The sequence below is a fragment of the Vicugna pacos genome, chromosome 2, assembly GCF_048564905.1.
Source record: "Vicugna pacos chromosome 2, VicPac4, whole genome shotgun sequence".
NCBI lineage: Eukaryota > Metazoa > Chordata > Mammalia > Artiodactyla > Camelidae > Vicugna > Vicugna pacos.
Window position 1 is genome coordinate 91646789 of NC_132988.1, and position 26506 is coordinate 91673294.

Here is a 26506-nt window from a genome sequence, read left to right on the forward strand (position 1 = left end):
CCCCACAGAGTGGGGCAAATGAATTAGAAACAGCAAATCAAGTCCCCAGCTGGTATCAAGCCTTGGGAGGCTGTCAAGTGCAGCCTCCTGTTTAAAGCTGGTCCCCATATTTTGCCATGACCGATGAATTCCACCGTTTCAATGGGAATATAACAGCTGTAACACCGTCAAGAAATGCTTTTCTTGGAATATGGACAAGGAGGTAAAATGAGGAGTGGGTTTACTGGAGAAGAGATTCTTTTAACATGCCTCTTGGGATAACATACTCTGAATGGAAAACTTTTGGTGTCATAAGTTGTAAGCGAGTATGAAGAGTGCTTTAGAAACGAGCCAAAATTTCATGTAGTACAGCTCACAACTTGGCTTGCAGTCCACCAGATCCATGCAGGTAGGTATCTACCCAGAAAATGATGTAACAGCCCCTGCCACAGTTAATTCAAGAGCCTAAAGGAAGAGGTGCAGAGTAAATAAATGCTACGACCTCTTCAGAACCACTAGGGTTAATTGAACTAGAAGTTACTCCAAAGGAGGGAGATTTCTTTTTCCCCCAGAGGAACAGACTTCCAGGGTCTCTATGAGTTTAGACCTGCATCCTGAGGCTGCCCAGGATCAGGACGGTTTCCATAAAAAAAAAGTCCGCAAGGCCACCTTTTGTTGGGGGTTTTCCTTATCAAACTGTATCACTTTTGAAGTAACGGGATTTCTTTCAGATCATCTAATTTTGCTTCTCTTGAAACAAGACACTTTTGGGGCTATGTAATCAAAGTGACATCTTTCAATCCATCTTCTCTTTGCCACCAGAGAGTGTAGCAGTACAACCACTATGCAAGTGGGAAACGCCTGGCATTAAAAGAGAACAGGCTGTTTTCTTTTTATGTTGCTTATTGTAAAAATAAGGAAATTAGTAATTATTGAGAAGAAGTACATCTTTATGGGATGTTTAGTTAAACCTAAAAACAAGCAAGGCCCCTTTTCTTGTGTTTAGGATTCCATACATGATGGGTAAAGCTTTTCTCCCCAAAGGGTTAGAAGTTCTGAACAAGAGAGGTTAAATAGTCGGTGTAGGAAGTTCAGATCTTACACCATCTGGTCTCTTCACTTATTCCCTTAATTTCTGTTTGGAAAAAAATCTGTCTAGCCAATGGCAGGGTTCCCCCCATACTCAAACAACAAAATGGTCCAAGGGCAGAAGTAAAAGTAGAGAGAAGACATGTGCCCGATGGCAGAGCCCTTAGCATCCGTCCTATAATTAATCTATGGGGTCTGACTCAGACCTGTGGACCTCTGTTATGGGACAAGTGTGGCACCTGCACTGTCATTCCTCCAAAGCACAGCAGAAAAGGGCTTTGCTTGACAGCATGTGCAAAGGGCCTGTGAACTGGTAGACAGAGTACCAACTTGAGTCATGGAAAGGTATTTATGAAGGAACTTAGGAAACGCTCATCATTAAGTGTGGCACAAGAGAAATTAAAACAGAATTACTAACGGTCCCAGAAAAGCAATTCCACCACTAGTAGTTAATGTCTAACTACTTCTCACTTAAATTTAAGAGCATGAGTTCATGTTGACTCTAAGTTCCCATGCTACTAGCAGAAGTCAATATTCCATCCCATGATAATCTGGAAGAACTCTTCAGAGGTGGTAACATTTATGCAAATGAAAAGCAGAATTAAATCCCAGGTTGAGAGATGCAGCCTTCGCCTGGGTCACAAAACTTTGTTCCTGGAGACCAGCAAACAGGTTACCATGGTGAGGAAGTTATTTTGGTCTATTTCAGTTCGAATCTTTCTAGGGCTTGAAAGCTGTAGGAATGACATCCTCTCAACTCCTCTGAGAAAACATATTTTATTCTTCAAAAGACACATCCCGGTGATAAGAAAAACAGTATCTAGTCCTCTGGGTGGGATTAGCTAGCTGGGTCATCCAATTTAGCCCTGGAGCTGGAAGACAAGTTTCCCTCTGGACTGAACCCTTCTAGGTGCTGGCGAAAAATCTTGACAGTTTTCCCCACCCTTTATAATTCCAACCCAAATGCTATAAATTAAAACTGCAGAAATCAGCCTCTGGTGAAGACAAATGAAGTTGAACAGAGTCCAGCTTCCACCCAGAAAGCCGGGCTGCACCTGTGGTGGTGACTGTTTGGGTTTGATCTGCAAAACCAGCATGAACTCCAGTGAGAGATCTAAGAAAAAGTGTAATCTCCATAGAGGCAAACATAATGTTATTTTGAATCCTCTCTTCCACTATTCTTGAATTACCCTACATTTTTCAGCTTGGCCATTCAACAGTGCTCCCAATTACTCTGGATTTCAGGGGCAAAGCTAATACAAACTTAATTTGATTCTTAGTGAGTTTTTTTAAACTAATAAGAAAGATGCCCTTCTACACATATGGTCAGGATCTCACGGCATCAGTTATTTTCAAATTGTTCTAACAAGTCTAACGGGGTCCTGAATACATGGAAAATGAATTCAGAGATTCATTCATTTCTCTGTAACACTAGAGGGCAATCACGTGGAGACAAGAAAGAGTTTTTTATCCATAGTTGATGTTACTGTTATACTTCTCTGTTCAGGCTGAACTGTGTCCTCCCCTAAATTTATATGTTGCAGTCCTAACCTCTAGCACCTCGGAATGCGGCCTTATCTGGAAATAGGATTTTTGCAGATGTAATTAAGTTAAGTTAGGGTGAGGCCATACTGCGGCAGAGTGGGCCCCTAATCCACTGTGACTGTGTCCTTGTGAGAAGGGGCGATCCTGGACACACAGACAACACCCAGGGAGAGTGTCCTGTGCAGACGAAGGCAAGGCTGGGGCAGTGCATCTCCAAGGCACGGAAGGCCAGGGATGGCCAGCAAACCACCAGAAGCTGGGAGAGGAGCGCGGAGCAGATTCTCCCTCACCGACAACAGAAGGAACCAACCCTGACCACACCTCGACTTTGGACTTCCAGCCAGCAGGACTATGAGACAATTACTTCTGTCCCTTCAGCCACTCAGTTGTGGCACTTTGTCACGGCAGCTCTAGAAAACTAATACACCCACCAAGAAAGAGACGGTCATGATCAGGACCTATTCATTTTCCTAAACAGATTCTTTCACATGGGAATTATCCCAAAGAGGGAAAAATAGTTTGCTTCTTACCGTCAATTCTTGGGGAACAGAACTTGGCTTCTTTATGTTGATCTCAATGCCACTGTTGTCTTGTTTCAGCTCCACGGGGGACCCATGCACTCTGGCCACACCTTCAAACATCTGGGATTTGGTCAACGAGGGGGCGGGTGCTACCGTGGGACCCTCTCTTTCCTTCTCCTCCTCATCACCAGGAACCGTCTCTCCGTTCATGCTGACTTTCCCATCTACCTATAAAAACCGGAATGAACAAAAATATGCTATTTCCCAACGAAAGGCTATAACAAAATAACACATTCAGAATCACCTTACATCATTATCACTTAATAATCATAGTCCAACAAAGAATAAGGTCTCTTATATGTCAGTTTTAGAAATCAGGGCCCCTCTAAACGCCATCCTTGAGGGCTTCTTTAGAAGCTGGTCTGCCTTTTCAGGCGGCTTCACCTTACTCACCTGACTGAGGGTCTGCTTATACTCTGAAGTATAGAAAGTCAGGGGATCTTAAGTATAAATACACGTCATGTATTTGGGTTCTACTAATTTTTCGTTTACATTCTGATTGCTATTCCACAATTTTGAGATTTTCTTTCTGATTAGCCTACAAAGTAGGTGGAACTCATCTCAGATCAGGTTACAGTTACAGGTTATCCTGTCATGGTCGGGGCAGTGGGAACTGTTCCGAAGCTATCACAGAGGGCAGGGAGCCTGCCACTATGCTATGTTACAGCAAATCCCTAGTTCCCGTTAATTTGACAATCATGGTTTTTTCAAGAAAAAAAGGCCATACACATTAAAATATTTCTGTTTTGCACCCACATCTAGGGAGGGTGCTGGGAGCAGGAAAGGAGCAGTGAGGGTGGTTAGTCTGACTCATTGAGAGGCATCTAGAAGTCTCTGTCCTAAAGTCCGACCATATGCCGAGCGGTTACGAGAGGACGCTCTGCGGGCAGATGGTCTAAGACCGAGTCCCTGAGTCCAGCCGAGGCCAGTTGTAGCTCAACCACTTGACGCCACATAATCTTCAACCTCGGTTTCCTCATCTTGACAATAATAACAGCATCGCCCTAATAGTGCAGTTACGGTGATTTTATGGATTAATATATGTACAGAATTTAGAACAGCATCTGGCACATTTTAAGTACACAAATATTAGCTATTCTAATTATTAAATCTTCTAAAATCTTTTAAAAAGAACAACAGAAGGCCAGATATTACAGTTTAGCTACCTCAAGTCAGTGGCTTGTTTAGTCTATGGCCTGTGATCCATAAAATTTAAATCACCACTGAGTGCACACACACAAAACAGAAATAGGAGTTTTGCAAAAATAATATTTACCTTTATTATGTAAATACTAGGCTATACTAGGCTGGTTTTTTAAAATGTATTCTGTTCTACTTCACTTTTTTAAAAAAAGAACGCTGATTCCAAATCACTAAGTTGATTTATAACCTAGCAATAGGTGGCAACTCTCAGTTTGAAAACACTACCTTAAACCATTTCACTTGCTCTTCCTTTACTCTTAAATCTGTTTTACTAAGAAACTGAGCCTGTATTCCCTGCCTCCCATGCCCTCCTCCTCCCCACAAGAAAACACACACAGACACACACACACACTCCTCTTAGCTTCAGTCCCGGAGTTACGTGCTAACAACTGTTTCATTTACACGTTACCTTTGACCGCTAGCGGGTCCGCCCGCTCAGTGATGGGGCTGTGAGGCGGGCTGACAGCCGTCAACACCTATCACGTGTTGAGGGCTCACTGGTGAACCCCAGCTCTAGAAGGATCTCTACCCAAGTTCCTCAACCCAGCGCTCCATGAACGCTCTTCCTGAGGCCGCTACACTGTCTTGCCGCAAGGGCAAGGGACTGGGTTTTCTCAGGGCCAAAGTCTCACTATGAAGTCATCTGTCCTAATTCTTCTGCGTCAAGAATCACATTGTACAGTTTTGTAAAGGAAAAGAGTGGACATCCAGGTTAACCAATCAGATGCCTCAGATATCAAGCAAGGTAAATGGATTGCCTACTCCTGTTCTGGGCCACCTCCACATCTAATCTGCTTTCATGAACTGTCACAGGTGGCTCAGCGCCATGGGCACAGGTGAAGGAGGGCTTCTGAGCACACATGATCACATGCATAACTGTGTGTGCGTGGGTCTGCGTGACAAGGGACTCATCTTCTCAGGAAAAACTAGTGCATTTAGTCAACAGACACTTGCTGAGCGCCTGGGCACCTGCACCAGGCTCTCAGGATAAATTCCTGGACAACAAAGACACAGCCCCTGCCCCTCAAGGGACAGACATTCTAATTGAACCTAGATGAGACAGCCAGGACACTTTCCTTTTGTTCTATCAAAGCCTAAGGCACAGATTTTTAAGATACATTTAAAGTGACTTAAGCAAAAGTCAAAATGTGTGGTTTGCTTCCCTCTGAAGTTCAACAGGAAGATACAGGACATCACACGTCTCGATTCGTTTAGTTTAGCAAACTTTCTTCACAGTCACATGTCCGTGTCTGCTACTGATGAATGCCACCTCTGTCTTCTATTAGGGACCCATATGGTGTGCAGGGACGAGGAGAAATGATTTTTCTTTGTAGTCAACATAGCTTAAGACAAAGGATGAGTGCTTCCTCCTTATGTGAGAGAAAAGACTAGGATTTGAGGAAGTAAAAAGATGTTTGGCTGTCATAGATTCTTTGGTTCTGGAACATTATTTTACATATTCATTGGCAAAAAAAAAAAAAAACACCACCAAAAAAACCCCCAAAACCACCAATGTAGTTTCTTTACACTTAAAAAAATTTAAAAGTCTGTCTCATCTGAGGACCAAAGACATCCCACCTGTTCCTTGTATTATTATTTTTCAAATTGTAGCATCTTTTTGGCTATGATGTCAGCTTTTTCCTAAAAGAGAGGTAGCTGTATATATTTCTATTTAAGCCGAAGGCAATTAAAATTTTGTTTTGAGGAACCTGCAATAGCTCTAGATAGCTGGACATACTTATGGTGTAACTAAACTAGGGTTTGTTACCACTACTAGGGAAACCATGCCATCATATCAAAGCATGAAATAGACCATGAACTAGACCTTGCTCAACCACCAATGAGATGACTCAACCACCAGTCTTGTCAGAGTTCACCAGTATTAACAACAGGAATGGAGGGCAGTCATCTATCCCTGAATCACCTGCCAACCAAATCTCAGAGGCACGTAAACTTCACAACTGTACTTGTGAACACGTTTTGCTTTCGTTTGATAAAAACAATGGCATCTTCTTGAGGCAAGATGCTTCTTTCCATCGACTACCTGGAGTTCAGTTCTGGTTCTACCCTTAAGGGACTTCTCCTACCTTGAAGGTCTTCAGAACCTCTTGAGAGTTTTTGGGCTGGGAGTAAGGCTTGGGTGTCAGCATAGGCACTGCTTTGGGAGTGACAGTTCTGCTTGGAGACCCACTGCTCGCTGACGTGCTGGCCTCCGGAGCGCTGGGACTCGCGATGGTGGTCTCCACAGTGGCAGTGTATTTGGGTGGAGGCAGTGACTGTTGGCGCAGGTATTTCATGGGGTTGGGGTCGTTCAGGTAGGAGGATAAGTTTGGCTCTGTCGAATGGCTTCTTTCCAGAATTTTTGGCATCTCCAAGCGTTCAAGAACAGCCTCGCTGATGGTGAACCTCTCGATGTACTGCTGAAGGATCCCTTCTGCCTCCTCCTGGGACCGTGCATTCTGATACGCCTCATGCAGCTCCCTCTCTCTCCGCTCTCTAAAGGATGGGCCCGGGAAGGGAAGCAAGAACAAAGTCAACGGTCACAGAGACGGCAAAGGAGACCTTGGCAGGAACCAAGGCAGAGGCGAAGGGATTGAACAGGGGGTATAATATTGGTGTCAGAGCCAACAATTTTTAGAAAAAGCGCATCTAGATAATACTGTACATCAGACAATGACAATAACAGAAAGAACCTACTTTTCTTGGACAATTTCTCTGTAGGTTTTGATGCTTTTCCTTCGTTCACTCATCCTATCCTCTCCAGCCAGTAACTTCTCCATTTTTTTCCTTTCTTCCTCTTTCTTGATTAAGTCCTGAGAAGCGCTTCTTCTGCGGCTCTTCCAACGAGCCAGGTCCTGCGGGGGTGGGGGAGGGAGACAGAACATTCTCCTTCAGGCTCCCTCATCATTTCTCCTCTTCAGAGGTAAGTGAGCCCTGACTACCGGCCAGGCTGGGGCACTCCCACAGCCCAGTGTAAGGCCGGTGGGAACAGGAATACCCCGAAGGCAGGAAACCTTCAGCTCCACCTACATTATCCACAACAGGTCAGTACATTTATTTAAACATGGAATGTAAAATCCGAGATCGTATTCCATGTCGGTCACCAAATTTTCAAGTAATGCCTCACGGGGTATTGTAAGAAATTTCATTTCTTGCTATTTATGACGTCTGTGTTGTGAATGAGCTTGCTAAGGACAGAATGGTAGGGCTTAACCGCAGACCTATCCAATTCCCTCAGGGAAGGAGGAAAAGGCAGGAAAAAAATGGGCTTTGGGGTTTTACAGAATGTACGATTCTATACATATTAAGTCACCTGATCCTTACTGCAAGCTCACCACAAATTCTACCGGCTGTTACAGCATAATGACAAAAGTTAGGATTCTGGAGTCAGATGGGTGGGGCTGCGGCTGGGGGAAATAGGCGTAGCTCTGCCTCTTCCCCGCTCTGGAATCTCAGGCACGTTCCCTCACTGCTCTGCGCCCCAGTGTCCTCAACTCTAAAGCAGAGATGATAATAATACCTACTCTTGCAAGCCTGTCGTGAGGGTTAAATGAGGCAGCGCACATAAGGTGTCAGGCTCAGTAGACTGTAGACATAATTATTACCGCGTGTTGTCGACTTTGGAGAAGTTAACCTTGACTAAAAGTAGAGTCAAATGTGCTGTAGCTACCTCAGAGTGCTCTGTGAGGACGCAAGGAAATAATCCACTCTCCTGCCCCTCAGCCCCTTTTCAAGCTCTGTCCCTGGCCAGGCTCTTTGCTCTTAGCACACAGACAAACCCAAGGCCCCCATCAGGCCCTGGAGGCTTCCTTCCCTGGTTATAATCCTGGCTCTCTCACTTAATAGCTGTGTGACTTTGGACAAGTTACTCAGCTCTTCTGGGCCTTATCTGTGGAACTGAGAATGACAGTTCCTAGTTCACTGAGTTGCTAAGAGATTAAAGAATCCCTTAGAAGAGTACCTGTGACTGGTTCGCTTTCAGTGTCGGCAATTACTGTTGTCATCATCATCGTTATCAGTTTCAAATATAGAATCTCAAAAGACAGTGCATCCTTAATTCTGTTTTCTTCTTCTTTTTTTGAGGTGGTAGGGGACACAATTGAGTTTATTTATTTATTTTTAATGGAGGTACTGGGGATTGAACCCACGACCTCGTGCATGCTAAGTACGCACTCTACCACTGAGCTATCCCCTCCCTCTAGTGCATCCTTAATTCTGCATTCCACCCACATGCCTCCCTTCTGCTCCCCTCTTTTTTGTGGTCAAACTTCTAGCAAGGGTACTTTCTTTAATCCCCATATTCACTTTGTCACTGTTTGAACTCCTCTAGGGGCCCCCTTCCTCTGCCTGGCTTTCAAGTCCAAGTCTGCCCACCCCGCCTGCTTTTCTGCTCCAAAGGGCCTCTAGCCCCTCAGTTGGAGCGGTCTCCCCACTGCCCACAGCCTTGGCCCGCACTCACATCTTGCCATTTGTCATCCTCTTCCCGCAGCTGGTTATTTATCAGCTGCAGCTGCTCCTGGCGGGCCCTGCTGTGCGGCTGCACCGCGGCCTCCTCCTCACACCGCATGTCAAACATACTCGTGCTCCTGAGTGTGGAGAGAGCAGAGACAGCAGTGGATGGGGGTCAGCGCCCCTCACGCCTCTGAGCGTTTGGGGCGTTCCGCCGCGCGGGGGCGCTACCGCCTTTGGAAAACTGCCCCGGCCCCCCCCCCCCCCCCCCGCAGCTCAAGGCAGCAGCGTGGTTTGCAGTGGGCTCCATCCCTCAGCCGGCAGCGGGCATGCTAGCATTGTCACCTCTTCTCCTTTTGCCACAAAAGCCAAAATGTGGCCATCTTTGTCTTCAGGGATGGCTGAATCAGGTCAATTTAATTTATATGCTGAGCCAAAAACATGTTTAAAGTAAAGGGCTAGGAAAAGGTATTTGAAGCTCTGGGCTCCTCTCATTTGTGAATGTATTAGAAAATAAAATGAAGAGAGTTACGATGTGTAACTTGGGGAGAATTTGTGGGGAAGGAAGATGGCATCCCTGGAAATGAAACTTTACTGCAGTAAATGCTTCTTTGTGTGAAGATAGCTTAAATGCTTTCTCCATTAACTGAGGCAATTGCTCCATTTTCAAAAAAAACAGAACAGCCTCAAGTATAAGGCACCATCTTTTCATATTGTATTTTCTGAATTTTGGATGCATCCAACAACTACGCATTAATGATGCATGTGTCTGATATGGTTTATTTCTCTGTGCTATACAACTGTCTGTAAATTGATAGTGCGTTGATAGCATCTTGGAATCAAGAAAATAAGGTACTTTATGGTACGAGTAAGGGACAGAATATATAAATCAGTATATACTTTCTATCCTAAAATTCTTAGAATTATTTCACTTTTTTTTTTTTTTGGTCAGGATACCTCTGAATTTACTCTTTTAAATGCAAAAGGATTGGGAAAGCACATTTTTAAAACCCTTCAGCTGTACATATAATTGATACATTCCACAGGAGCTTATTAAATGTTGGACAAGACCATACGGCCTTTTCTGTGATGCTTATATAGATCTTTGTCAGCAAAAGCTGAGGCAACAAGATAAAAACAGAAATAAAAACCAAAGCAAAATGTTCTCTTTTTTTTTCCTCTCTCAAAGAAATGACTAGCTCTGACACCAAATGGGTTACAAAGAGCCCCAAATCAAGTGGAGGGCCCTTTAAGAACACAAGAACGTGACAGTCCATTTTTAAAGCCAGCTGAATACAAAGAAAAAGTAAAGCCATGCACTTGGACACCAACTGGTTCCAGACATCATCAGTTATGTCTGAAATAGTTATCCCCACGGCCAGACAATGCACAGCAGCAGCACCCCTGGACGCCAGAGGGTTCCTGAGCAGGCAGCTCTCTGGAAGGAGACGATGGCCCCCAGAGCAATGGCTGCCCACGCTCACTGCAATCTGCTCAGAGGAACCTGCATGGATGTGTGGGGCCTCTCCTCTCTCCCTAGATGTTGGATAATTAGTCTGACCTAAGAAAGCTAAAACTGAAAACCGTATTTGTAATCTGTTTTCCTCAAGGGCATTCTAATAATCTAACTGTGTAGGAGGACTTTCTTTGATCTGAGGCTTCTGTTTGCATGAATATGGTAAACCGCCGTGTGGAGCTGTCCACCCAGTCAGGGGACAGTGTTGACTGTGAAAGCTGTGCCTTCCTGAGAGATGAACTGTAGTCCTCAAAGGGGAGGAGGGGCCGAGGACTTTCACCTGTTCTGTGCTATTTATTTGTGTGGTTTAAAGAAGATTTAGGAATTTGCAGAGCTAGGTAGAAAAGTCTAATCCATGGTTTTTAAACTTCATGGATTAAAATTCACTTGAAAAACCTTTCCAGAAAGAGACCAAACTTCATCTCATTCTTCCTTTCAGAATAATAAAAAAAAAAAACCCCTCACCTTTAAATATATCCAATTCAGTTAGTTCATCTTTTAAAGCAATTTACAGTCTTTGTGAAGATCTTAGAGGATATAAACCCCTCTGAGCTGGGTCTCTCTTGTAATCTACTAAATAGTTGGCCGACTGTGGGAGAGAAAGGGGGTCCCTTCCTTCAATTTTGTCATCTATAATTTTTACAGGGCAGAATTTTGGTTTAGGCCACAGTGGGTGACTATAGAGCAAGGTCTTCTTCTGGGACCCCAGGAAGGAGATGGCAGCCTGTGCCGGGATTTGGGAATTCGTTATTGCACTCAAACCGGGGCAAAGCCTTCACAATTGCCTTCTTCTGTCCTAGGTTCCTAGCTCTGTTCCCACTATGAAGCTCTAACTACGTCAGCCTAAACGTTGTGGCCAAAAGCTGGTTAGTGAAATAAAAAGAGAAACTCTTGTTTGCTCTCTCAAATACCAGGAAGTACTATTTTTTCCTAGAGTTTTTTTTTTTTAAGAAACACCAGAAAATTGGCCAAAAAGAGAAATAATAAAACTGCAAGCAATATCTTTATGCCATTCCAAAAAAAGGAACTAAGCAAGATGAGAAGTGATCATACTAGCGAGAAAAGGGGCTGAGTCCCCGTTCAGAAAATGTCCCCTAATTCAGAGGTTGGACTCAGCCTCCAAAGTGAAGAAGTGCATATTGATGGTGTGGGGGATCCCGGACAAGTATAGGTACCAGAATATTAACGTGACTTGCACCAAACCTGTGCTTCTCAGCACGAACAGCCGTGCCCTTGGGCTGCAGGGCCCAGGAGCCTCTCTCGTGGTGGGCTGGCATTTCTGAGGGGCAGGATTCAGTTACCTTCAGGGGAGCCTGGAAATGGTTTCTGGATCAAGTCTAAGGGAAGGGAATTAAGACTAAAAGGGCCTCTGGCTCTCACGGTGTCCAGGCTCCGTGGTGGGGACTATTGGGAGAGGAGGCGTGTAGAAGGGAAGAGAAGGGCAGGAAGGTGAAAGTAAGCATGGAAACATTCTTGGCTTGCCAGGAGGCGGAAATTTCTGTTTGCCTGTGAGGTAGGTCTGCCCCTGACCTGCATTTTCCTTAAAGGGCACATCTTTTTTTGATTGGGCTGTATTTTAAGAATGTGTCAATTATGAATAAATAGAGCCTGTGCCAATAATTGTCCTAAAAGATTTTCCAAAAGGGAGATCGTGGGTGAATAAACAAAACATATCATAAATTTCTATTTAAAAAAAACCAAACCCAAACTCCTGAACTAGACTTTGCCTTTTGTTTCCCGCGTGGCTTCATGTGAATTGCATCCACTCCAAGAAGGAAATTCAGCCCTTCGGATACTCCTAGATAAGACCTCTGGGAAAGAAGCTCCTTTTACTTTTCCTGCTCCATTAGGCTGCTTTTATGTAATTTAGAGGAGTTCCCACCCCAACCCCTTTTTAAAAAAACATTGACTTTTCCTGTGGGTGAGGCTTCATATTTAGGTACAGGCAAAATTTAAGAGCTTTTTAATGTAGCTTCTTTTCTTTCCGTGATGTAGCTTTTAGGGTTTTTCAGAGATCTGTATTAGGCAAATTGCATGGCAGCTTTGCAATGATGAAGAGTAAATCCATTCTATCAAAATGTTTTTGTTCACCAGATCAGAGTAGTGTTCTGCCTATCAATCTTGTATAATCCTCCTTTCAGTGAATGTTAAATATTGCCACTGTAGATTTTAAAGGTAATAACCAAGGCTCAGTTTTATAGACTACTTAACTCCGTGCAGTCAGTCAAGCTCAGGCTGAATTTGAGGTTTTGAGACATGAATGTTCTGTGTGTCAGGCCACAGAGCAATCGTAGATCACACGTCGGAAATTGATATCCTTGGCACCGTGTCGGACTGCTTCGAGCCCCAAGACAGACTAAGCTGCCATCTTGAACACACCATGGAAAAAGCACAATTTGAAAACAGTAAACTTGTGGCCTGATCTCATTGTCATTGGTGGAGATGATATTTGTCTGTCCTATACTGTTATTTAGATTCCTCACCCAGTGACTTGAAGCTGTGGCTCAGGCCAAGAAGACAAGCAGAGAGAATGCTGGTGTTCACTCTTATGATGGCCCAGGCTCCCACGAGGCCATAAAATCCCTCTCTCAGAGGAAAGGCATCAGGGTTAGCGGGCCACTGGTGTTGGAATGAGATAGTAACCATGTTTCTTAAAACACCAATTACTCAAATCTGAGCCAGGTAGCATTCTGCAAAGAAAACTTCTGTCTTGGATATCAGTCCCAGAAGGCTCTGCCTGTGGGAAATCCCTTTTTGTAATGGAGTTAACATGGCCACAAGTGGGACAGGGTGGATTCTTCTCAAATTTGGATGTGAGGCCAGGGATGGGGAATGAATCTCTGAGAGGAGTGGAAACCAAAGAGAGGCAGCTCAAGGCACATCGTACGTGTTGGCCCCTTGCCATGCACAGAGCGCGCACGGAACCCCAGTGCTCTGGTCCCGGGCATCCCACAGTTTGCAGTACTCCAACTGGGGGAGGACCTTGGACTTCTGAATCTATCCTTCATTTAGGATTTATTTTCTTAATTGAAAAAAAGGGGGCTATGAGAATGACTGCTTCACGGTTAGCTGTGAGCCTTCGCATATCATGAATTCAACGCAAAGCACAGAACAGGCTTTAAACAATTCGGTGGTTCAGAGGGGTCCAATGTCCAAACCCTAACAAGAACAACTTTAACATTCCCCATCTATGAAAAGCAAATGTTAAGTTTTAAGCAGCAGCTGCACATTAGAATCATGCGTAAGTGGCTTTTTCATTCATCTCTCCTGCACAGAACATATGCTCTGCATTCCAACTTCAAGTGCTTGTCTGATGCTGCACGAGTCAGTTAGCTCTTCAGTCCACTGTTGCATTCCAATTAGTGGTAAGTACTGGAAGCATGCAGTTTAGGCTAGCAATTAACGTATTCCCACAAATACAAGACAACTTACTCTGCGTCATCAGACACAGGAGTTCTCGGACCGTATCTATAAGACCAAATACAAAATTAGAGGATTGACAAGACAGAAGGTTAACGCTCTCACCAAGCTGGAAATAAAAACTAAGTGAAATGCAGGGACGCCAAACCTTTTTTTGCCGTTCGTACTGGAAGAGAAGTGTCATTATACAACTAGCAATATTCGTTAACTGCTGAAAGTGAAAGCAAAGTCTTGACATTTCTAAAGAATGCAAAACTTGCAGTAAAATCCAGAGGAGAAATGAAAAAAAAAATCTACACGTTACCCACAAAGAAAGAATCTGTTCAATATAAACACAAAAAGGCTTAGGTGCAACCCACAATGTTTAGAGAAGGCAGCTTAAAAAAAACCATTGTGTATTACGGTCATTCACAAATGGTTGAACTGTTCGGGCCTTTCTGTGCAGAGTGATGGGCTGTAATGAACACCCAACATAGAAGCACACGCTCACTGACCCTTTCCCTGATGTGTTAATGCATTTGCACAAATAACATCAAAGAGTGTTTCGGCAGTTTTCTGAAAGCAAACCAGAACTCCAACCAGAACCCCAATCAGTGTCTTCCGCATGCATTTGACAAAAACCACAATTCCTAGAAAACTGGCAGCCTTAATCCAAACCAGACTCCAATGATCTTCCATAACTTGAAAAACCAAGTTTTTTCTCTTTAACAGTCTTTTATATCCTTCTGATTACTTAGATCTACAATGCTGTACTTTCTTTAATGTAGGCATTTTAAGTTTTAATGTATCTGATAAAACAAAGAAAAAAGGTCAAATTAGAAAAAAAAAACTAGAACATTACAAGGGCATATTTTAAGCACATTAAAAAAAACAAAACAAAACAAAACTTAGTTCCCACAGATGACTGTCTCCTCATCAAAGGGGAATTTTAAGAGAAGGTTCTTACCTGTGCCCTGAAAGTCTGTCCATTCACGCATTCTGATGGTGGATAAAGGACTATTTAAGCGAAGAAAAAAAATGTCTTGCTTTCAGTTCCCAAAAAATTAAATTTGGGGGTTTTTGGTAAAAGTTACCTGATCCCACGTTCAGTTTCATAACAACTTATGGAGAAGAGAGTAATTTCTGAAGAGCTGTTCCTATAATCTTAGCGTAAACACCCCAAATCACATGGGTGTGCACACAGACACCCTTGTTTCTTATGCCTTTATCATTCTACAGCAGTCTGCATTCATTAATAATTATTTCCATTCACAGTGAGGGCAACCACACCAGTGCAATACCCAAAATGAAATGGCCAAAAGCAAGAAAAGGAAAGTGCTTGTGGATGTTTTTCTTTTGAAAGTAAGGCCTGTTTTCTGTTTCTGTGGGAGACAGTTTCAGAAGGTGCTAAAGTTTAACTTAATACACTCAATTTTCTAAAACCACCACCGCATGGAGGCAGATGGATTCCTCCATATCAAGAAAGGGTACATGAACAGTGCTAATTCTGAAGCCTGGGTGCATGTTTCCCAGTTAATTAGTAGGACGACTGGAATAGACAGTCAAATATGGTGTTTTCTAAACTATCCGTGGAAGAGAGCAGAGAAGTTACTCCTCATGGATGGTTAATCTAGAAATGACCGCTGGGTGGTTGGTATGTGTTCCTGTGCCTCTATTTGAATACAGTAGTTAATGTTTAATTAAAGTAAAACACACATACAGAGAGTGCACATACCAGGCACAGACATCTCAATGAATTTTCACAAACCGCAGATGAGCGGGTGAGTGATTTGTGCTACATAAATGGACTCAGACAGTCCATTTTGAGTTTGGCTTCCTTTGTACATTTTGTTTACGAGGTTCAGCTATGATGTTGCTTGCGGGATATACTCGAATTTAAGCTGCTTCTACACAAAATACTTAAGAGCATTTCGTGGCCATCTCTGCCAACAAATGTCAATTAAACCGAAATATAAGCTCCATGTGTGTAGGGATTTTTCTTCCAGGGGTTCCCTGAACAGTGGCCAGACTAGGCCTTCTGGATGCTCGGAAAATTGAAAAGGACAGTGCAGTCTCTGAAGAAAACCTCCATTTATCCATTTATGACACACTTATGGATTTAAGGAATTTCCCCTCGGACTGATTTATTTGCTTTAAGAGGGCATCACTTTAAGCAGAATTGCCTTTGCTGTTAAGGAGAAGATAATTAGAGTTGGGCTTCAAACGATTTTCCCAGTTGTCCTACAGAAAATAGAAAAGTAAAGGTGAGTTTAAAAAAAAAATCACTAATAAAGAGTTTTTTTAATGGAAGTAGATGAATCAACAGACTATCAAGTACAAAAATGGCCAGACAAATCACACTTGGTATAAGCATCCTAACAAAAAAAAAAGCAATTAATACAGTTTAATTGTGAGGGTAGGGGTACTTAGAAAGATAAAAGGAATACTCGATTCACCTATTGATTGTGTTTATATAACTTTCAGCACTAATAAAGCACTTCAGGATTAATAATTAGCCATACTGTGAACTAGCATAAGCGTCATCTGAAGTCAGAGGAAAAATTGGGATTACTGCTCATTTAAGATTATCCTGCAACACTGAGTGTTTTACACAGAGTCATTACTCAATAAACCTTAGTTGAACAGAAGCACAAGTTCCCAAGGTGTGTGCTTGCTCAGTCGCACAATTATGTCATGGAATTCATCTGACTACTTCGCCCGACGCTCAAACCGGCCACACACCCCCGTTTGATTATAAAGAGGACTCTTTCCGAATCACAGATAGACAGACAGATGGAAGCGACAGGGAAGTCACCAGACCTCCGCAGCTTCCTCTGGTCACTTGTGCAGGCACCGCACTGGAGTGGGACAGCGGCTCCCTCTCACACAGAGCTGGGTTTGGATCTTAGATCTATAATTACCAGCCTTGTTGGACAAGGGCCTCAGTTTCTCATGGTAGGTTACTGATGAAACTTCCCACTCTCGAAGGCTGTGTGAGGAGGGAGGAAACGGGAAACCTGGAATGCATCTAGTAGGCAGCCTACGGGCCTCACTTCCTTCTTGCCTTTCATGCTAACTGCTTTCCGGGAGCCCACAGACTCAGGGGGCCCAGCACCCTGTCAGGGCACCTGGGGAGTAAGTGAGAGCACGGTGGGGGTGGTGGTGGCAGGGCACACCAGTCAGCTCCTGGGTCACTAACCTGCCCTCACCAGCTGGGATCCGGTGCAATCCACTCACATAACGTCTCCCTACCTCAGGTTTCCCATTTGTGAACTGGAGCCAACAGTTACTCAACCTACCTGTGAATTCCCAGGAGAAGGTGCGCTTGAGGGAGCAGAGGCACTTTGAAAGGGCCGTGGTCATAAGTAGAGCACAGATATCATCCCTGCTCCCCGAGACCAGTGTTACCACGAGGCTCTGAATAGTCATATTATGATTCAGAAGAATGTAAAACATAGATTAAATCCAGGTGGTAAGGATGGCTACAATAGTAATTTTTAAATTAGGGGATTACTGAAGATTCTCTCCGCTCCCCACTCCACCCTCTGTCCCACTGCCATCAACAAGGTCCTTTGTGAAGCAGAATTCCATCACTTCCTGGTTTATGGTGGCGCTTCAATTATGCAGAAACACTCCTCACTCCTCTGCCGTACATTAACCAGGCAGCCCACACTTTCAACAAAAGTCTCTCACTAAACAGCAACAGAAACTTCAGTGTAGAGGACCTTAACCCAGACCACAAACCCCAGGATTTTATTATCTCCCTATTTTCATTTTAAATCAAGTCAGGGCACAGAACGGAAATCCCACGTCTAGAAAGCACTGTTTGCTAATATTAAAATTAACTTAAATAACAAATTTTATAAGTGGTATATATCTTCTTTGGATCTGGAGACCCTCCTGGAATCAGAATGAAATCAAGTAGGTCAGAAAGAAGGTCAACTCCTTTACCCAAAGGCGCCTATGTGAGATAGGAAAAATAAAAGAGTTTCTCCCACTTAGGCTGCTCACAAGATGAGAGTCAGAAAAAACGGTTAACAGGACGATTCACAACTAACTATTCTTTCCACACCTGTTTACATGCAAAAAAAAAAAAACAAAACCAAAACTCTGCAGACTGGGCCAATTTTAATCATTTCATTTCCGCTGGCAAAAGCGGGTAAGTGGCACTGATGAATGAGAAAGCATTAATAACATAGTCAAAGCATGGGTCAAGGCTCAACTCAAGACTGGGGAAACAAAGTCACAATGGCTCAGGATAATCTCCTGACCTCTTATCTTTTGTTGGTGGACCCTTGGCAGATTCCTCCACATTGTGTTGCTTTGCAAATGGAACCGGAAGGAACTGGTTTGGGTTGGATCTAATGTATTTAAGAGACATCCCAGTTCTCCTGGCCATTATGTCATCTTTGTGTGAATCATACAACTTTCTTTGGCCCCTCAGTCCACTGCCACACCAGGCAGGAGCTGTCATCTTCTCTGACTTCTCTTCTCTCTCTGAAGCCTCCCATTCAGAGGCCAGAGGACATGAACTAGGGCACGTTCAGCCCAGCCAGTCAAAGGGCACTTATTACTCAAGATATTTTCAGTAGCATCACGCACTTGGCATTAACTCAAGATTAAGAAGAAGCCATGTTCATGGAGGCAGCAGCACACATAGCAACTGAGTATTAATACCATGGACTTCCATCATGCGGCTGATACTTACATGGCAATGGATTTCCCTTTCTGGTTTTCATGATTCCTGAGAATGAATCTGGCCAGCACCCAACCACGTGCAAAGGCTAAAATCTCTACCCAGGCGGGCACTGAAAGCAGAACTCTGGCCCTGGGATGGGCGCATTCCTGTGAGTGACTGCACTCCACGCCACAGTAGTCAAGTGCACACTGTGGCTTTATTAAGCTCGTTTCGGGGGGACATAGCAGCCACGCACAGCAGAGGCAGCACACCCTGGAATGCAGGCAAGGTGCTCACAGTGGCTGGCTGCTCTCCTCAGATCTTTCAGCCTTGGGCGCCATCTCAGAATCTCTTTGAGCAACTCCTCCGTTCTCCTGTGTGCCATCCTGTGGCAGCTGTTTGCGTGTAACTAAAGCCAGACAGGACAGCTTTACTACTAGGAAAGATTTCACACCAGAGGCCCTGGCCCCACCTGTCACCCTTCTCCTCCTCACCTTCCTCTGTCCTCCTTGGGCACTCGCCCAAACGGCAGCTATGCTCCTCCTGGGACCCCGGCACCAGAGCAAGCTGCGAGACCCTTTTGCAACTGTCATCTACACCAGAAGTCACTATTCTGTTGATAATCAAGTGGCATTGGTGGCAAGAGAGAAGACGAAAAAGAGTTATGCAAAGAGACAATGAAAGTGGTTGAGAATGAAAGGTTATGAGACAGAGTTCGGGTGCTCTCATTCCATGAGCTGGTTAGTAAGGATGACAGACTCAGACTATGTAATAGAATGTGGACCCTGGCAAGAGCCTGAGAAAGTCAAAGAAGGCTGGCATGACTCTGTCCCCAGGGGGCTGAGTGATGACCCCTTAAGTAGTCAAGGACTCACGGGTGCATTTCTTACTCCCAATTCTGCACCTTTGGCCCCCTCAGCCACTGAAACCCCAACAGTGCATTTCTGGGGTCTTAGGATTATTCATATCCACAGCCTCCTCTATGGTGTCATCACAGCATGGAACCAAAGAAACCCCTCCGTACGTCATGGACCATCCACCGTTTGCTTTGGATATTAAGGGCAAAGCCTGGAGGAAAATGTCCTGAGCATTTTCTCCTGCCCTGGAGGGCTTTACGTGGCCCCCATCATGAGGGTGGAGTGGAGGTTCCCGGGAGAATCCAGAATTTTATAAATGTCCTATCCCTGCTTAGTGGAGGAAAGATCAGCTCACAGAACTGAATCACCGAAAGAGGGCTTGGGAACTCAAAGCTGGAAGACCTCCAGGGAGGATGAGGACTGGTGACGGGCTTACAAGGCCTTCTCCCAGGTGATCCCTCACAAATTCGGATTGTGATTCAGCCAAGGAAACTCCTGACTCATAGAAACCGTCCAGAGAAGAGTCTTTTTCCACTCAAGATTTGTTATATAATTTTAAGAAGTGGAGAGAGAGGGAGGTGCTTATTTTTGGGTGTGTGTCTACTTAGATGTTCAAAATTTGAACTTACGATACAAATAACTATTTCTTCCTCCCTTTGTGGGATAAGAAAGAGGAATGGCGTAGATAAGCCTGGTTTTTATCAATATATGTTTAGAAGAAACACAGAGGGTATCATTAAAACATTCCATTTCATTTGTTTAATATTTCCAATGAATAAAATAGTGCTTAATGCAGCCGAGGGGAAAAGGGTCATTTGCCAAAATTATTGGCATTCCCGGGCAGCGATTCTGGTGACAATAGAATCAGAATGGATGGATGTCATTTAACTTCACACGTTTCCCCCCAGGGGAAGCTGCTAACATTACTTCTCTGCTAACCAGCAAAGAGCCTGTTAAAACGAGGTCATCTCTGGTGGTTTCTTTAATGTGCTTCAGCAGACTCTTTAAAAGCGGCAGTGATTCCTGCACAGATCTAGCACACACACGGAGCGGCGAAGAATACCTGTAGCCATTCTGTGGGTTAAGCGTTTGGTCTTCCAAGCGGGACGTGGCTGCCGAGGCGGGGGACACAGAGTACGTCTGCGTCTTCCTGCTGTGACCGACGGCTTCCTCTCCGTCCTGCCTAGGCCCGGCCTTGCCAATGCTGAGCCGCTTCCAGGTCTGCTGATCCATCTCTGTCACTGGGCCAAAGTGCACAAACTTTTGCCTAGGGCTGGAAGCTTTCTTATAGGCCCCTGCCTTGCGGCTGGCAAAGTCATCACGGATGGCAGTTTCTGCTTTAATTTCTGGTAGAGGCTCAGGGACACACATGTGTTCAACATCTCCATCCCTAGTCAGAACCAGAAATAAGTTCCAAAGGTTTCTAAGGTGAGTACAAATCCATGAAGGGTTTTTAAAAAATACTAGATGGATGAAAAATACTGTGATGGCTAAAGCAGAAGTGCTTTTCCATTAATCAATCAAATGAAGAAATGATCATTGTCCTGCTTGTTCTTATAAATAGTACTTTAAGCTTCCATAGCTTTCAAAATATCACTTCCAATGTCACAAATGATGGCATGAGAAAAATCTGAGGTACAATGAAATCATTAAAATTATCTAAAAATCAATTTAAATTCCTTATAGTGAACAAGACTATCAAAATAAGCATTTACAATAAGTTGATTGAATTAAAAAGGGTGTTTTCCGTCCATGTGGCTTGTAACTTTCAGTATTAATAAGTTTCAATTCATGAAGAATATGCTCTGTGTTTTGAGAGGCATTTTTTTCTGGCCACGAAAATAAAAATGCTGGAAGGATAAGCATTTGATTCCTTCAAAGTTAAAGGATACCACTGTGAGGGGGAAACCAGGGGAAGACACACCTTGTCTTTCCTGACACTTTCAGTCTCTCCCACGTCTCCAGGTCGGCTTCTGTTATATTGGAGACTGTGACAAAGCTCGGAACCTCGCGGCGAGGGCCAGGCCTGCCCTGAATTCTCCGCTGCGCCAGGTCATCCTTGTAAAGATCGGGCATCTTCCTGAGTCCCTCCTCCGCAGGCTCACTCTCCTGAGCCCGTGTAATACAGGTCACCCTTGACTTCACCTCTTCTGCTTGGCCCTGCTTTCTGTCAATTTGATCCAGGCCCCACATCATCGGAAAAATCAGGTTCCAGGAAAGGGAGCAGATAAACAGAATGTCAAGCATGGAAATTCAGAGGCTGAGTTCAGAATGAAATGATGGAAGCACCTTTCCCTTTCTCAAAAATATGGAATCAATTGCAGCCTTGATTACTTTCGTCTACGCTACCCTTTTGACACTGCAATGAGATGGAGTTTTTCCACCAGATGACGGTCTCTAGTTAGTTTAGGAAGAGAAGCCAGGGCTCGCTGAAAGACTATTAAGAATGGTAATGAGATTTCGGTTTGACAGTAATGATGCCCAGTTCCCACACTATTCAAGTTACTATAATGAATTCAAGTTTTCTGATTGAATCCCTGAGCCCTCTTGGAATGTCTTTTATTGCAGCAGTAAAATGTTAGTAACGAGCTTTGCATGATCCAAATTCTAGGATTAGTTTGGAGATAGCTGGAACATTGTTCACATATTAAACATCTCAACCATAAACCCTCCTACTGCCAGAAAGTACGGTTAGGTCAGTTCTGAATAGAAAATTTCCATGTTCAAGGTCAGTCTCTGCCTCCTGATAGCATTAATTAGTTTTGGCTAATATAAACTTGAAGAACAAATGGAGAGGGTAACCTCGCTTTACCTGGCTCCACACTGTCAATACCCCTTTGTTCTTGTATTGGTAATGGTTCACCTTTATTACAGCCAGAACTGGTATTTTCAATTGTTCTCCTGAGAAGTGAATGTTAGATGGCTAATGGTGACAATATAGTGATTTAAACTAAAGCTGTGGCATCTATGTGCATAAATATTCTACCACATTAAAAACCAATTTCTAACTAAGTATGTTTCTTGAGATAGAAAGTCTCAAAAATATACATAAATAGGGCTATTCATTTTTTTTTTTCAAAATCTATCTTCCAAACGAGAAAACAAAGAGGTATTCTTTTGTTACATGGATGTCTCGGTGTATTTACAGAGCCTATGCCAATAGGAAGGCTACAGAATTTTCTATTTACTTTCAGTTTGGGGAAAGAGATCACAGAAGGGCACTGCAAAGAGCCACTAGGGAGCCTTCTTTTTTTTCATCAGTTCTTTGAAGCTCTCCAGAGAGGTCATGGACTGTCCCAGACCCAGAGCTAAGTCCCCAAATACAGAGTCAGGTGACAACAGACAAATGGGGCTGGAAATACTAGGAATTAAAATTGCATGTGGGAGAAAGGAAAAAAGGGAGGTACAACAGCTACTCCTTTTCCTAACTCAAGTTGCTGATCCTCATCAATACGCCTTGACACTAGTCCGTTATCCAGAAGCCTTTTTTTCACTTGCAACAAGTGATCTCTCCCACAAGGCCCCCTGAGAATGGTTTGACAAGGCATGCCAGCAAGATCTGCAAAGGCCGAGAGCCTCCTGAAGCTACAATATGTCCTATAAAAATGTGCCAGGTCTTCTGTGCCCTAATCCCATGCTCTATGTACAGAGACCTTTCATGTGTTTTGTATCTGGTACCTCCCAAATAAAAATATAAAAAACAATAAAAAAAAACTGCTCTCAATGATTCTGCCCAAAGAACCACTTGAATTGTGTGAAACACAGCTGAGATAGTCATATTCTTAGCTCAACAGACATACGAACCTCTTAAGTGACAGGCCACAATATGGCAATTAAATAGTAAAGATGTGAACTCTAACTGATTTTGACATAAGGAAAAATACAAGCATGATGGACTCTGCATGCTGACATTTAGCATGCTGACGGCTTCAATGACATCATATCCCTCTTAGGATAAAAATCAGTGGCCAAATCACATTTCATTAAATTTTCCTTTCCCTAATTAAGAGGATGGGAGAAATTTGGGGGAAGGAAACTCACTTAAAAAATAATTTCCATGACAGAACAAACAGAAGTGTGTTGTATATTAGAGAAGTTTTTTTGGTAAGAGATATCCATCATCAGATGTTGAGGTGATCTTGCTGGGGTTAGGGAAGAAACAGCAAGCCTCACTTTTTCCCTTTCCAATTTTTGAAAGGGGCCAGTAAGAGGGAAGAGCTCATAGCAAAGGAATAACTATGGTTTTTGCCTGCTGTGGATGGAATGGAGCAGCCTTGAGAGGTTCCTGTTCCCTGATCAGCAATAGTATGTGTCTATTTATGCCAATAATGCCAGTGTGTGACACCAGTCCCCATATGTGGTGATGCGCCAGACACAGCACTGACGCTCCATATTTAATTGGTGAATTCAGCCCTGTTTTAGACATGGCCATTCTACTCCGTGCCATCTGCACGTAGGGGAGATTGGATATCTGGAGTTCCACTTCAAAATAAACCACCATTACCAATTACGTAATTAGGGCAGGAAAGAGAGGAATGGGGTGGGGGGGGCCTCTGATATAAATCACCTTTGCCTAATTACATTCTCTCTTTCATACACACACACACAGAGTGCACACCTTTTACGTTCTAGACTTTTCTTTCCTGAGATTCCCTTTGAGGGTTGTTTACTGCCATCTGATTTCTCTGCCTCTCTTTTCAGGTAAGGCCCATAGAGGAGTTGATTCAGTGGCACCATTGGCTTGGGCTGGTTCATCCTTGCTCTCCGGGCAGCAAAGTCATCTTTCTCAAGATCAGGCAGTCGACCTGAAGCTTCATCTTCTGAGTCGGAGTCTTTGCCATGTTGGTTTTCTTTACGAAGGATAATATCTCGAACAGCTTCTTTCTCACCACTTAACAGCTTTTGACTGATAGAGCAAAATTAAATGGAACTCCACAGGTGATCAGACCAAAATCGTTCTTAAATCCCCATCTCCAGGCAGGCAACTGTCTTGTTAGTGAAAGGTCTTCTCAATATCGTTAGTCCAGATGACATCTGTCTACTACTTTAGTCCAGAGTTGCAGCATAGTTAGGGTGGGATTCAAAACTTTGAATTTAGCCAGCTACTAACAATACTCAAAATTCATTTATCCAACAGGACCTCATCAGCGTCAGAAAGGCAGGATCCTAAATGGCTCTGAAAGTGACAATCTGAATTCTTTCTTTTCATGAGATGGGGAAAAGTAAGAAGCATTTTGTTGTTATTTTTTCTTTAGCACATGAGTCATGCACCCCAGTAGGTACTCAATTTGTTTTTGAGTGATCAGGGCAAAATTCCAAGCCACTAGGAAACTGATCTGGGGGAATGCTAATGAATGCGGCAATGTGGCAGCACACCTAGAATGTGTACCAGACTGCAAGGTGTAAGGACGGTCTTTCTGCGCTGAGCTGACCTGAAACATCTGGAATAGTTTATGACCATTTATAGGATGAACCCAAGGCACAAAAGCTTACCTTGCCCTGCACCCTCCCATCAGCAACCCTTTCTCCATCTTCTATCCCAATGACTCTCCACCTCTCAGCTATTCTTTGTCATATGCTAGATGTTAAGTAAATGGTGTTAAGACATTTTGCCAAAATGTTTGCTTAGGGCTCTTTCCATTTTCAAAGAAATCTTGAAGGTCCTAAACTTTAAATTCTTAGAGAAATGTAGTTTAAAGTTGGAATATCAGGACTTTTTATGCTTTGTTTTGTTTTTCGTTTCTACTGGGAGTGGGTGGGGTAGAATACAGTTGATGGCGTCTATCTGCCATTCAAACGAACTCTTCGTCCTTACTAGTAAGATCAGCCTTACTTCTAAGTCATAATAAAATGATGAAACTTGTTTTAAAAATTATTTATTATCTTCTCAGTTCATAAAGATGATAAGTAAATAAAACATCTTGACTTCTAAAGAAAGCTCACCTACTTTGTATCTGATTTCTGACAGAGGATTAGGAGTAAATTCTTAAGGGACAAGTCATTTCAGAAATGAAGATGGGAGGAATTAGATGGGCTAAGAGTAAGATGAGCAAGGAAATGCCATCTACTCTGGTTGACCAGGTGGCCTGCTGTCTGCTGCTCTGGCCTGTACTGCTGCAGAGGAGGCCATCATATTGTGATGATGGCAGGTCTTCACTCCCTCTGACTTCTGGAAAATCAAACCATCATAAGTCATGTCCAGAAAACTCCTTCTCCCTGCTGCCCACTGTTTTCAATAAAATTTTAAAATATGGAATTTGGAGGTAGGTGAAATCCTGCCCTTTGAGTTACACACCTAGCTCTTGGTCTCCTGCCTGGCCACTCCTGAACCATGCTCACTCTCCTCCCGGCCTCCTTAGCCAGCAAGTCTGGCAAGAATCAACTGGTGTTGGTTGGCTGTGGCCATAAAGAATGGTCAGTAAGAAATGACTGGCCATTGAATTAATCTATTTGAATATGCATTATTTAAAAAGCACATTGATGATAACAAAGAAGGTGGCTGACTATTATTGAGCTACACCATGTGCCAGAATTCCTTCTAGTGTTAATTCAAATCCTAATACTAGCCTTGCAATGCCAGTGTTATTAGCATGATCATTTCATAGAGTGGAAACTGAGATTAGGTTAAGAAATTTGCCAAAGGTCAAAGTGTCCCTGCTTAAGTTAAAATTCAAACCTAGGCAGACTGGCTCCAGAGGTCCTGTTCATAATACTGTACTATTACACAAAGGGCATGGCCGGGAACAGTTTTGAAAGCAGAACGTCATACAAAAAATAAGGCCTTATCATTACCATGGAAGAAGGAGAAAGAGAAGTATTTTGGTTATTAAATAAAGGGCTCCTGTGAGTTGTGCTTAGAATGGAGTTGTGATTTGCATTGCTGGTTACAGACAGCAGTGTTCAGCCAGGATTAAGGACAGTGGAATGCTAACTAATCATACCTTACAATGCTTGCACAGCACTTTACAGTTTGCAAAGCCCTTTCAAACTCATTATCTCATCTCAGCTGATCTGACTCCTATTCCAGTAAGGGAACAGACCCTGAGTTCAGAGCTCTCAAGTCCAAAAACAACACTCCTTCCATTTTTGACAAAGGGTCCTGGGTTTCAGTCTCTCCCAATTCAGGCAGAATTCTTTGGAATAAAACATATGCATTTATGCAAATGGCCAGGCCAATTTGTGATGCCAATTTGAGCAGGGAGAATCTAGT

The 26506-nt window shown here is 43.5% G+C and overlaps 1 protein-coding gene across 6 annotated transcripts in view; it reads right to left on the bottom strand.

The window, feature by feature from the left end:
• Positions 1-26506, bottom strand: part of LIMCH1 (LIM and calponin homology domains 1) — a 306743-nt gene that overhangs the window by 40352 nt on the left and 239885 nt on the right. For 5 of the 6 annotated variants that reach the window (XM_015244034.3, XM_006209773.3, XM_031687483.2 and 2 more), the window contains 5 exons: positions 13795-13830; positions 8857-8983; positions 7095-7252; positions 6485-6893; positions 3144-3362 (listed from right to left, as the gene is read on the bottom strand). In XM_015244034.3, the coding sequence (XP_015099520.1) occupies positions 3144-3362; positions 6485-6893; positions 7095-7252; positions 8857-8983; positions 13795-13830 (949 nt within the window). Of the gene's footprint in view, positions 1-3143; positions 3363-6484; positions 6894-7094; positions 7253-8856; positions 8984-13794; positions 13831-18032; positions 18294-18736; positions 18849-18933; positions 19053-20359; positions 20687-21220; positions 21464-23914; positions 24203-26506 lie in introns of all 6 variants that reach the window. The other variant, XM_072944686.1, reaches the window with a different exon arrangement.